Source organism: Bufo gargarizans, chromosome 9, assembly GCF_014858855.1.
Source record: "Bufo gargarizans isolate SCDJY-AF-19 chromosome 9, ASM1485885v1, whole genome shotgun sequence".
In the NCBI taxonomy this organism is placed as follows: Eukaryota; Metazoa; Chordata; class Amphibia; order Anura; family Bufonidae; genus Bufo; species Bufo gargarizans.
The window spans coordinates 141,125,214-141,137,062 of NC_058088.1; the positions used below are offsets into that span (position 1 = coordinate 141,125,214).

General features: G+C 41.5%; 1 protein-coding gene across 3 annotated transcripts in view; it reads left to right on the forward strand.

Moving 5' to 3' along the window:
* Nucleotides 1-8,810, forward strand: part of ERCC6L (ERCC excision repair 6 like, spindle assembly checkpoint helicase) — a 57,792-nt gene extending 48,982 nt beyond the window's left edge. For all 3 annotated transcript variants that reach the window (XM_044305895.1, XM_044305894.1, XM_044305896.1), the window contains one exon: nucleotides 7,429-8,810. In XM_044305895.1, the coding sequence (XP_044161830.1) occupies nucleotides 7,429-8,709 (1,281 nt within the window). In that variant the 3' untranslated portion in view covers nucleotides 8,710-8,810. The remainder of the gene's footprint in view (nucleotides 1-7,428) is intronic.
* The last annotated feature ends 3,039 nt before the right edge of the window (nucleotides 8,811-11,849 follow it).

Sequence of the window (11,849 nt, forward strand, 5' to 3'; positions counted from 1 at the left end):
AAGAATCCTCTTCTATGTTTGTGTACAAACCTTCTTTTCTCCAGACTCAGATGATGTCCCCTCGTCAGTCACAGTCCTGGGGATAAATAGCTGATGGGAGAGATCTCTGTACTGACCCCTGATATATTTATACATTGTAATTGGATCTCCCCTCAGTCGTGTTTTTTTTTTTCTAAAGTGAATAACCCTAATTTTGATCTTTCAGGTAGGGATCGACCGATTATCGGATTTACCGATATTATCGGCCGATATTCAGGATTTTGAACGCTATCTGTATCGGCATTTATTTTGCTGATATTCCGATAGCGTATGGGGAACACAGATCGCGCTGCTGTCAGCGCTCTCCGTGTTCCCCTTAGCAGCACAGGGGAGAAGGAAGCAGTGTCTCCTCCCCCTGTGCTGCTGCCACTGCCGCCAATGAAAGGACAGGGGACAAGAGGAGGGGAGGAGCTATGGCCACTGCGCCACCAATGAAGCTTAATCTCTCATTTATTCATATACAACAGGAGGCGGGAGCTGCAGAATCACATAGCCGGCTCCCGACCTCTATGAGCTGTAGCTGCGATCTGCGGTAGTTAACCCCTCAGGTGCCGTGGATCGCAGCTATTGCTCATAGAGGTCGGGAGCCGGCTATGTGATTCTGCAGCCAGCTCCCGCCTCCTGTATATGAATAAATGAGAGGGGTTGTCCAAGTTATATTTATTGATGACCTATCCCCAGGATAGGTCACCAATATCAGATCGGCTGGGGTCCAACACCCGGCACCCCCTCCGATCAGCTGTTTGAAGAGGAGACTCGCACTGTGTCAGCGCTGCCTCCTCTTCACTGTTTTCATTCTAGCCGTTGCATCTGCAGTGGTGAGCAGGTGTAATTACACCCAAGCCGTCCCATTCATTTCAATAGGAAAGCTTGGGTGTAATTACACCTGCTCACCACTGCAGATGCAACGGCTAGAATGAAAACAGTGAAGAGGAGGCAGCGCTGACACCGTGCGAGTCTCCTCTTCAAACAGCTGATCGGAGGGGGTGTCGGACCCCCTCCGATCTAATATTGATGACCTATCCTGAGGATAGGTCATCAATAAATATAACTTGGACAACCCCAGTGCGTCCCCCCCACCCCAGTATTAAAAACATTGGTGGCGCAGTGCGCCCCTCCACAGGATCCCATCCTCCTCCGATCGGAGCCCCAGCAGTGTAATGCTGGGGCTCCGATCGGTTACCATGGCAGCCAGGACGCTACTGAAGCCCTGGCTGCCATGGTAAGCTCCATGCTGCTGTGTGCACAAAGCACAGGGCAGCAGGGACAGTGTGAGCTCCTATTCACCCTGATGGATCTCTATCAGGGTGAATAGGACAAGGGTTCTAGTCCCTAAGGGGGCTAAAAGTTAGTAAGTAAAAAAAAAAAAAAAAAAATTACAAAAATAAAACACCAAAATATTAAGTATAAATGAAAAAGAAAGATTTACAAAAAAAAACCCTACACATTTTACAATAAACATACATTTTCAGCAGATTTGTGGGATTTTTATTTTTTTCAAAAATAAAAATTCCCAGAATATCTGTATAAATTATCGGCTATCTGCCTGAAAGTTCACAAATTATCGGTATCTGCCCTAAAAAATCAATATCGGTCGATCCCTACTTTCAGGGTACTGTAGTTGCCCCATTCCAGTTATTACTTTAGTTGCCCTCTACAGCTCTGTCTGCCTTGTTCACAGGAGCCCAGAACTGTACACAGTACTCCATGTGTGGTCTAATGATTTGTAAAGTGGTAGGACTATGTTCTCATCACGGGCATCTATGCCCCTACTGATGCAACCCATTATCTTATTGGCCTTGGCAGCAGCTGCCTGACACTGGTTTTTGCAGCTTGGTTTGCTGTTTATTAAAATTCCTAGATCCTTTTCAATGTCGGTGTTATCGAGTGTTTTATCATTTAGTATGTACAGGTGACTTGCATTATTCCTTCCCATGTGCATAACTTTACATTTCAGTGTTAAACCTCATCTGCCACTTATCTTCCCAAGCCTCCAGTCTATCCAGATCGCTCTGTAGTAGTATACTGTCCTCTTCAGTGTAAATTACTTTACACAGTTTAGGGTCATCTGCAAAAATTTATATTTTACTGTGCAACCCTTCTACAAGATCACTAATAAATATATTGAAGAGAATAGGGCCCAATACTGACCCCTGAGATACTCCACTAGTGGCAGTGTCCCAATCTGAGTGTGTACCACCAATAACCACCCTCTGTTTTCTATCACTGAGCCAGTTACTTACCCACATACAGACGTTTTCTCCCAGTCCGAACATTCTCCTTTTATATACTACTTTTATGTGGTACAGTGTCAAATGCTTTGGAGAAGTCCAGATATACGACATCACCGCTGTCAAATCTAGAACTTGCCTCCTTTATAGAAACTGATTAAATTAGTTTGCCATGACTGATCCCTCATGAAGCCATGCTGATATGGTGTTATTTGCTTATTTCTGCTAAGATGCTCTAACATAGCATTCCTCAGAAAACCTTCAAACTGTTTACCCACAACAGATGTTAAACTTACCGGCCTATAGTTTCCAGGCTCTGTTTTTGGACCCATTTTGAATATTGGCACCACATTTGCCACCTGCCAATCCTGTGGGACATTTCCTGTCAGTATAGAGTCTGCAAATATCCGAAATAAGGGTCTGGCTATGACATTACTTAATTCCCTTAGGATACGGGGGTGTATGCCATCCGGTCCTGGCGATTTGTCTATTTTAATCTTTTTAAGTCGCTGTTATACTTCTTCCTGGATCAGACAGGACACTTGATGGGGAATTTATTTTTACATTCAGCATGTTATCTGACAGTTTCTTTTCCTCAGTGAATACATTGGAGAGAAGAGAAATTTAACAGCTTTGCTTTCTCCTCATCGCTCTCTGCGACGACCCCCTGCCCCCCCCCCTCCCCCCAATTACTCTTTAAAGGGCCGACACCTTCAGATTTATACTTCACATTTATATAATTGAAGAAAATTTTAGGGTTGGTTTTACTCTTTGGCAATTAGTCTCTGTCTCTAGTTTGCCCGCTTTTATTTGTTTTTTACATGTTCTATTTTTTTTCCTTGTGGTTTTTCAGTGCTTCCATGCTACCTTCCTGTTTTTTAGTGTTTTTATATGCTTTCCTTTTTTCATTTATTGCTTTCTTTACAGTTCTGTTTATCCACATTGGTTTCTTTTTGTTCCTTAACCCCTTAAGGACACAGCCTTTTTACACCTTAGGACCAGGCCATTTTTTGCAAATCTGACCAGTGTCCCTTTAAGTGCTGATAACTTTAAAACGCTTTGACTTATCCAGGCCGTTCTGAGATTGTTTTTTCGTCACATATTGTACTTCATGACACTGGTAAAATGAAGTTAAAAAAAAAAACTAATTTAACAAAAATTTTGAAAAATTTGTAAATTTCAAAGTTTCAGTTTCTCTACTTCTGTAATACATAGTAATACCCCTAAAAATTGTGATGTCTTTACATTCCCCATATGTCTACTTCATGTTTGAATTATTTTGGGAATGATATTTTATTTTTGGGGGATGTTACAAGGCTTAGAAGTTTAGAAGCAAATCTTGAAATTTTTCTGAAATTTACAATAACCCAATTTTTAGGGACCACTACAGCTCTGAAGTCACTTTGCGAGGCTTACATAATAGAAACCACCCAAAAATGACCCCATTCTATAAACTACACCCCTGAAGGTATTCAAAACTGATTTTACAAACTTCGTTAACCCTTTAGGTGTTGCACAAGAGTTATTGTCAAATGGGGATGAAATTTGAGAATTTCATTATTTTGCCAAATTTTCAATGTTAACCCATTTTTTCCACTAACAAAGCAAGGGGTTAACAGCCAAACAAGACTATCTTTATTGCCCTGACTCTGCCGTTTACAGAAACACCCCATATGTGGCCGTAAACTACTGTACGGCCACACAGCGGGGCGTAGAGTGAAAGGTGCGCCATATGGTTTTTGGAAGGCAGGTTTTGCTGGACCATTTGAAGCCCCCTGATGCACCCCTAGAGTAGAAACTCCATAAAAGTGACCCCATCTAAGAAACTACACCCCTCAAGGTATTCAAAACTGATTTTACAAAGTTTGTTGACCCTTTAGGTGTTGCACAAGATTTAATGGAAAATAGAGATACAATTTCAAAATTTCACTTTTTGGGCAGATTTTCCACTGTAATATTTTTTTTTCCAGCTACAAAGCAAGGGTTAACAGCCAAACAAAACTCATTATTTATGGCCCTGATTCTGTAGTTTACAGAAACACCCCATATGTGGTCGTAAACTGCTGTACGGGCACACGACAGGGCGCAGAAGGAAAGGAATGCCATACGGTTTTTGGAAGGCAGATTTTGCTGGACTGGTTTTATTGACACCATGTCCCATTTGAAGCCCCCCTGATGCACCCCTAGAGTAGAAACTCCAAAAAAGTGACCCCATTTTAGAAACTACGGGATAGGGTGGCAGTTTTGTTGGTACTAGTTTAGGGTACATATGATTTTTGGTTGCTCTATATTACACTTTTTGTGCGGCAAGGTAACAAGAAATAGCTTTTTTGGCACCGTTTTTTTTTTTTTTCATCTGAAAGGTTAGATCATGTGGTAATTTTATAGAGCAGGTTGTCACGGACGCGGCGATACCTAATATGTATACAATTTTTTTTATTTAAGTTTTACACAATGAATTAATTTTTAAAACAAAAAAAAGTTTGTGTCTCCATAGTCTAAGAGCCATAGTTTTTTCAGTTTTTAGGCGATTATCTCAAGTAGGGTCTTATTTTTTGCGGGATGAGATTACGGTTTTATTAGCACTATTTTGGGGTGCATATGACTTTTTGATCGCTTGCTGTTACACTTTTTGTGAAGTAAGATGACGACAAAAAATAGCTTTTTTTACACTTTTTTTTTTTTTTTCACGGTGGTCACCTGAGGGGTTAGGTCATGTGATATTTTTATAGAGCCGGTCGATACGGACGCGGCGATACCTAATATGTATCCCTTTTTTTTTTTTTTTTTTTTTTTTTTTTTATGTAAGTTTTACACAATGATTTCATTTTTGAAACAAAAAAAATCATGTTTTAGTGTTTCCATAGTCTAAGAGCCATAGTTTTTTTCAGTTTTGGGGTGATTATCTTGGGTAGGGTATGATTTTTGCGGGATGAGATGACTGTTTGATTGTTACAATTTTGGAGTACATACAACTTTTTTGATCACTTTTATTAACTTTTTTGGGAAGTAAGGTGGGCAAAATTTCAATTTCATCCTAGTTTTTAATTTTTATGGCGTTCACAGTTTGGGTAAAGTAACATGACCGTTTTATAGATCAGGTCGTTACGGACGCGGCGATACCAAACATGTAGGGAATTTCATTCTTGGATTAAATATGCTTGTGTGAAGTTGGTCTTAAAGGGAACAGGTCACCAGAAAATTCACTGTTAAACAAACCATTGCTTTGTAGGGCTAGCTCAGCTAAATATCTTTTGACAATCGGCTTCGTTCTGGGTTTATATCATATGCATATGACCAGTTATGTGCACCAACTTCAGGCTCATGCCACTGTGTACACTTGAGCTCCTCCCTCTCCTTGATTTACCAAGCCATATTCCTGCATAGGCATCTCATCTGTCCTTGTCAGTGAATAAAGGAGGGGCTGGCATATTAAGCAGGATGAGCAAGTGTGCACAGACTGCCATGGGCCTACTCTCAGTGCACTTAACATTCAGCTTAGTTAGGGTACTTTCACACTTGAGGCAGGACGGATTCGTCAGGCTGTTAACCCTGTTGGATCTGTCCTTTCGCAGGACCGCCGCTCCATCCCCATTGATTCTAATGGACGGGGGCTGAACTCCGGCGCAGCACGGCAGAGCACGCAAACTGCCATACTGCACCGGAGCTCCGCCCGTCCCAATTAGTCAATGGGGACTGAGCTGCGGCACGGCAGAATGATGGATCCGACAGGGTGAACAGCCTGTCTGATCCGTCCTGCCGCAAGTGTGACCCTTTGCCCTACAAGATGGTGTTCCTGGTTTAAGGCTAGTGTCACACAGTTTTTTATGTCTGTTTTTAATGCAGTTTTTTAAGCGAAAGTCAAAATTGGATCCAGGATAAATTGGCATAAACTTTCTTTATATTTCTGATTCCTTTCCAACCCTCTTCTGGATTTTTCTCTTAAAAACAAAAACTTTCACAAAGAACTATGTGTGATCACCCTTAGGCACATTCACCCTTTTTTTTTTTTTTTTTTTTTTTTTGCTGGCATAATTTGGCATGGATTTTATGCCAAAAATCCACTGGTAACCACATGGAATCTGCCTCCCGTTGTTTTCAATGGAAGGCTGTTGCTTCTTTTCATGCAGCTGCGGTATATAGCGGTGACTGCACCAAGATATTACTTGTGTTTTTCTTTTGTTTTTTTTTGGTCCAGTTCCCGGACATATGCCGCTGGAAACCACTGTGGGTACTTTTGTGTGTTTTAGCTTCGCTCGACATGTATTTTCAGTCATTTTGTCTCGTATGTATGGCGCTAACCTGTGGAGGGAAGCACTTTTGCAGAGCACTTGCGCTCCTTTGCGCCCCTGAAGCTGCATTCTCTTTTAGCACTTGCTGCGGGCTCTTCGCTCAGTCAACTGCTCCTGTACAAGGATCTTAAAGAGGACCTTTCACCTGTAAAATGAATGTGAACTAAGTATGCTGACATGGAGAGCGGCGCCCGGGGATCACGCTGCACGTACTATTTTACCCGGGCGCCGCTCCATTCTCCTGCTATGCCCTCCGGTATCTTCCTTCTGAAAGTTATAGTAGGCGGTGTCTGCACTTGTCCTCTGGGCAACTCCTTCTCCTAGGCTGCAGTACTGGCCAATCGCAGAGCACAGCTCACAGCCTAGGAGAAAAAACCTCCCAGGCTGTGAGCTGTGCGCTGCAATTGGCCAGCACTGCAGCCTAGGAGAAAGAGATGCCCACAGGACAAGTGCAGACACCGCCTACTATAACTTAGAGCGAAGATACCGGAGGGCATAACGGGAGAAAGGCGCAGCGTCCAGGGATAATAGTAAGTGCAGCGAGATCCCCGGGCGCCGCTCTCCATGTCAGCATACTTAGTTCACATTCTTTTTACAGGTGAAAGGTCCTCTTTAAGATTACAATGATCTACAGATGGGATCATACTAAAAGTGACCCGGGCTTCTTAAATATAAGTTCCTGCTCTACAGCAAACCTTTAGAACGGTTCTTATGGCATCTCAGGCAAGATATGTGTTTTAGAAATGGATTCAATTGTACCTTTTTGTGAGACTTCCTTCCAGACTCCAATCTTTAAAAGTAGACACCTGTTAAATATTTAATCACTGTCCTTACTAAAAAAAAAAAATTATTTTTTTTTTTTGCAGGCTTTTGGAAGTTCTCTAATAAATGGATATTCTGGAATGGAAAAAATGGTTTCAGCAGCTTTACCGGTTAACAGTTTGGGCATCAAAAGTTCAAACAGTTTGCCATCTTGTGTTATCAAAGCAGCAGAACGTGAACAACCATGCATTAAAGAAAATGTAAGTCTCAATGAAGACACCCGTTCCCCTCTATCAAATTCCCAATTTCAATGTGACTTTAATTTAGTTCTAGAAGATTCAATGGATGATCATTCTGCATCAGTGCATGAAATGGAAACCTCCATTGTTCCAGCAAAGGAAGTTCTACTAATACTGGATGATTCTTTGGAAAATATGAGCCAAAAAGATAACTGCTTTGAATGTTCTATGGAACTTGAAAGAAAAAGTAGAAATATAAGTGTAAATGAGGAGGATTCAAAGTACAAACTTGAAGGTTGTGCTGAAGTTGCAGAAACTTTTCAGAATGAAATGGATATATTAAACTCTTGTCTGGAAAATAGCACTGGAGAAGTTAGTAGAATTGATGCAGAGGAGAGTGATGAAGAGGAGATTCTTTTTGCCACCAATCGTAAAGGTACCAGGAGAATCTGTTCTGAAAGTGAAACAGAGAGCTCAGTGTTTCTAAATGAAGAAAATGAGCGAGAGTTTTCACCTTTCAATAGCCCTTCTGCCAAAGTGATGAGTGTGTCAACTCCAAAGTTAGAGAAATGTTGGTCCGACAACCTGTTTCCCCAAAGGAGCAGTTTAGGAAGGCGCAAATCTATTGCATCAAGAAGGTCTCTAGTTCATGTAGCTGTAGAAGAAGCTACAGACATTCGAGAAGATATTAATGATGGAGATGACGAAGTCAGTGACCAAGGGGAGGAGGAAGAATTGCTAGCAAATGAAGTGCAAGAGGGAGATGATGAAGAACATGAACATACAGAAGAGAAGCCAATGGGAGAAATTTTCGTCCTGGAGGACAGTTTACTAACATCAGAAGAGGATTATGAACATGATAGCTTTGCTATAAAATTCTCTTCAAATGAAGAGATAAGAGAGTCTACTGGTGAAGTGGAACTGCTCTCTGATGAGCAAGTTGACTACTTGGCTGCAGAAATGTATCAAAGTAAAGGGTCTAGTCAAGAAGATGACTACTCCATTCTGGTGAAACGTGGTAAGGAGCTTAAAGATGGCGGACATGTGAAAGAAGCTTTACACTGTTTTGAGAAAGCACTTAATATTAAATCTGGAGACCCTGAACTTATGATGATTACTTTGAGTTTGTACAGACAACTATGTTAAGATTTTTTATTTTTTTTTATCCAGTTACCAGTAAAAGAGAAATCTAATTGTAATAATATGGTCTGTGTTTTCCTTGTAAATAGAATATAATAAAAATTCTGAAACCGTACAATCCATTGCCAGTTTTTATGTTTAGGACCTTCAGTTCTGAAGTGACGGAGTTGCTTTCTTAACCACTTCAACCCTGCTAGCTGAAACCGCCTTCATGACCAGGCCACTTTTTACACTTCTGCACTACACTACTTTCACCGTTTATTGCTCGGTCATGCAACTTACCACCCAAATGAATTTTACCTCCTTTTCTACTCACTAATAGAGCTTTCATTTGGTGGTATTTTATTGCTGCTGACATTTTTACATTTTTTGTTATTAATCAAAATGTAACGATTTTTTTGCAAAAAAATAATTTTTCACTTTCAGCTGTAAAATTTTGCAAAAAAAGACATCCATATATAAATTTTTCTCCAAATTTATTGTTCTACATGTCTTTGATAAAAAAAAAATGTTTGGGCAAAAAAAAATGGTTTGGGTAAAAGTTATAGCGTTTACACACTATGGTACAAAAATGTGAATTTCCGCTTTTTGAAACAGCTCTGACTTTCTGAGCACCTGTCATGATTCCTGAGGTTCTACAATGCCCAAACAGTAGAAAAACCCCACAAATGACCCCATTTCGGAAAGTAGACACCCTAAGGTATTCACTGATGGGCATAGTGAGTTCATAGAACTTTTTATTTTTTGTCACAAGTTAGCGGAAAATGATGATTGATTTTTATTTTATTTTTTTTCTTACAAAGTCTCATATTCCACTAACTTGCGACAAAAAATAAAAAATTCTAGGAACTCGCCATGCCCCTCACGGAATACCTTGGGGTGTCTTCTTTCCAAAATGGGGTCACTTGTGGCGTAGTTATACTGCCCTGGCAATTTAGGGGCCCAAATATGTGAGAAGTACTTTGAAATCAAAATCTGTAAAAAATGACCGGTGAAATCCGAAAGGTGCACTTTGGAATGTGGGACCCTAAAGCGTGAGAAGTCTGGAATATAAATGTCTAAATTTTTACGCATTTGGATTCCGTGAGGGGTATGGTGAGTTCATGTGAGATTTAATTTTTTGACACAAGTTAGTGGAATATGAGACTTGGTAGAGAAAAAACAAAAACAAACAAAATTTCCGCTAACTTGGGCCCAACAAAAATGTCTGAATGTAGCCTTACAGGGGGTGATCAATGACAGGGGGGTGATCAGGGAGTCTATATGGGGTGATAACCCCCCTGTCATTGATCACCCCCCTGTAATGCTCCATTCAGACGTCCGTATGATTTTTTTACGGATCCACTGATACATGGATCGGATCCGCAAAACACATGCGAACCTCTGAATGGAGCCTTACAGGGGGGTGATCAATGACAAGGGGGTGATCACGCATATAGACTTCCTGATCACTTCCCTGTCATTGATCACCCCCCTGTAAGGCTCTATTCAGACGTCCGTATGATTTTTACGGATCCACTGATACATGAATCGGATCCGCAAAACACATGCGGACCTCTGAATGGAGCCTTACAGGGGGGTGATCACCCATATAGACTCCCTGATCACCTCCGTCATTGATCACCCCCCTGTAAGGCTCCATTCAGACGTCCGCATGTGTTTTGCGGATCCGATCCATGTATCAGTGGATCCGTAAAAATCATACGGACGTCTGAATGGAGCATGACAGGGGGGTGATCAGGAAGTCTATATGCGTGATCACCCCCCTGTAAGGCTCCATTCAGACGTCCGCATGTGTTTTGCGGATCCGATCCATGCATCAGTGGATCCGTAAAAATCATATGGACGTCTGAATGGAGCCTTACAGGGGGGTGATCAATGACTGAGGTGATCAGGGAGTCTATATGGGTGATCACCCCTCTGTCATTGATCACCCCCCTGTAAGGCTCCATTTAGAGGTCTGCATGTGTTTTGCGGATCCAATCCATGTATCAGTGGATCTGTAAAAATCATACGGACCTCTGAATGGAGCCTTACAGGGGGGTGATCAGTGGTTCATAAAGGGTTAATAAGTGACGGGGGGGGGGTGTAGTGTAGTGTTTTGTGGTACTTTACAGAGCTGCCTGTGTCCTCTGGTGGTCGATCCAAACAAAAGGGACCACCAGAGGACCAGGTAGCAGGTATATTAGACGCTGTTATCAAAACAGCGTCTAATATACCTGTTAGGGGTTAAAAAAAATCAGATCTCCAGCCTGCCAGCGAACGATCGCCGCTGGCAGGCTGGAGATCCACTCGCTTACCTGCCGTTCCTGTGAGCGCGTGTTCACAGGAATCCTCGCGTCTCGCGAGAGGACGCGTATATGCGTCCAGGAGGAGTAAAGCAACCACCTCCCGGACGCATATGTGCGTACATCGGTTGGGAGGTGGTTAAGAGAAGCAACCCATAAATTACACCATTTTAAAAACCTGCACCCTTAAGTTTTATTTAAAACATGGATTTAGGAACATTGTTAACCCTTTAGGTGTTCAACAAGGATTAAAGCAAAATAGAGGTGAAATTTAAAATGAAAGACTGCAACAAAGTTCATCAATTTTTTTTCCTGCAACACAGCAAGGGTTAACAGCAAAGCTAAAATAACGAGAAAGATAGAAATCATCCTGCACGAAATGATATCCAAATATGTAAATGTGCATGGCTACGTTTATAAAAATCACAGAAAATAATGCACTAAGAGATGCAAACATCATGTTTTGATCAAAATATATTGGCTGAGAGTCAGTCTCAGATTTTAACATATCGGTGCCAATGTGGTCTGTCAGGCAGTTCCTACTCTAAACCTACCTATGCTGTTGCGCATCTACATTCAGGAGAGCAGACCCTGCACATATAGTGTGCTGCTTCTAGTTACCTCTGTGTGCATCAAATGAGGAGGATCACACACAGCTTTATGAACCACCTAATCAAGGTTGCATGGTGGATAGGCTGAACAAAAAGTGCAGTGGAAGGAACATCCACATATTTGGTTGTCATATTGTACAGAATGTTTTGTATTTTTTTTTTTTCCTGTGATTTTTGTTAAGTTTGTTCTTGAAGGAGTGTCACCTTCATGTGTGAATGCGCTCCTGTTTTATTTTGGGAGCAGCAT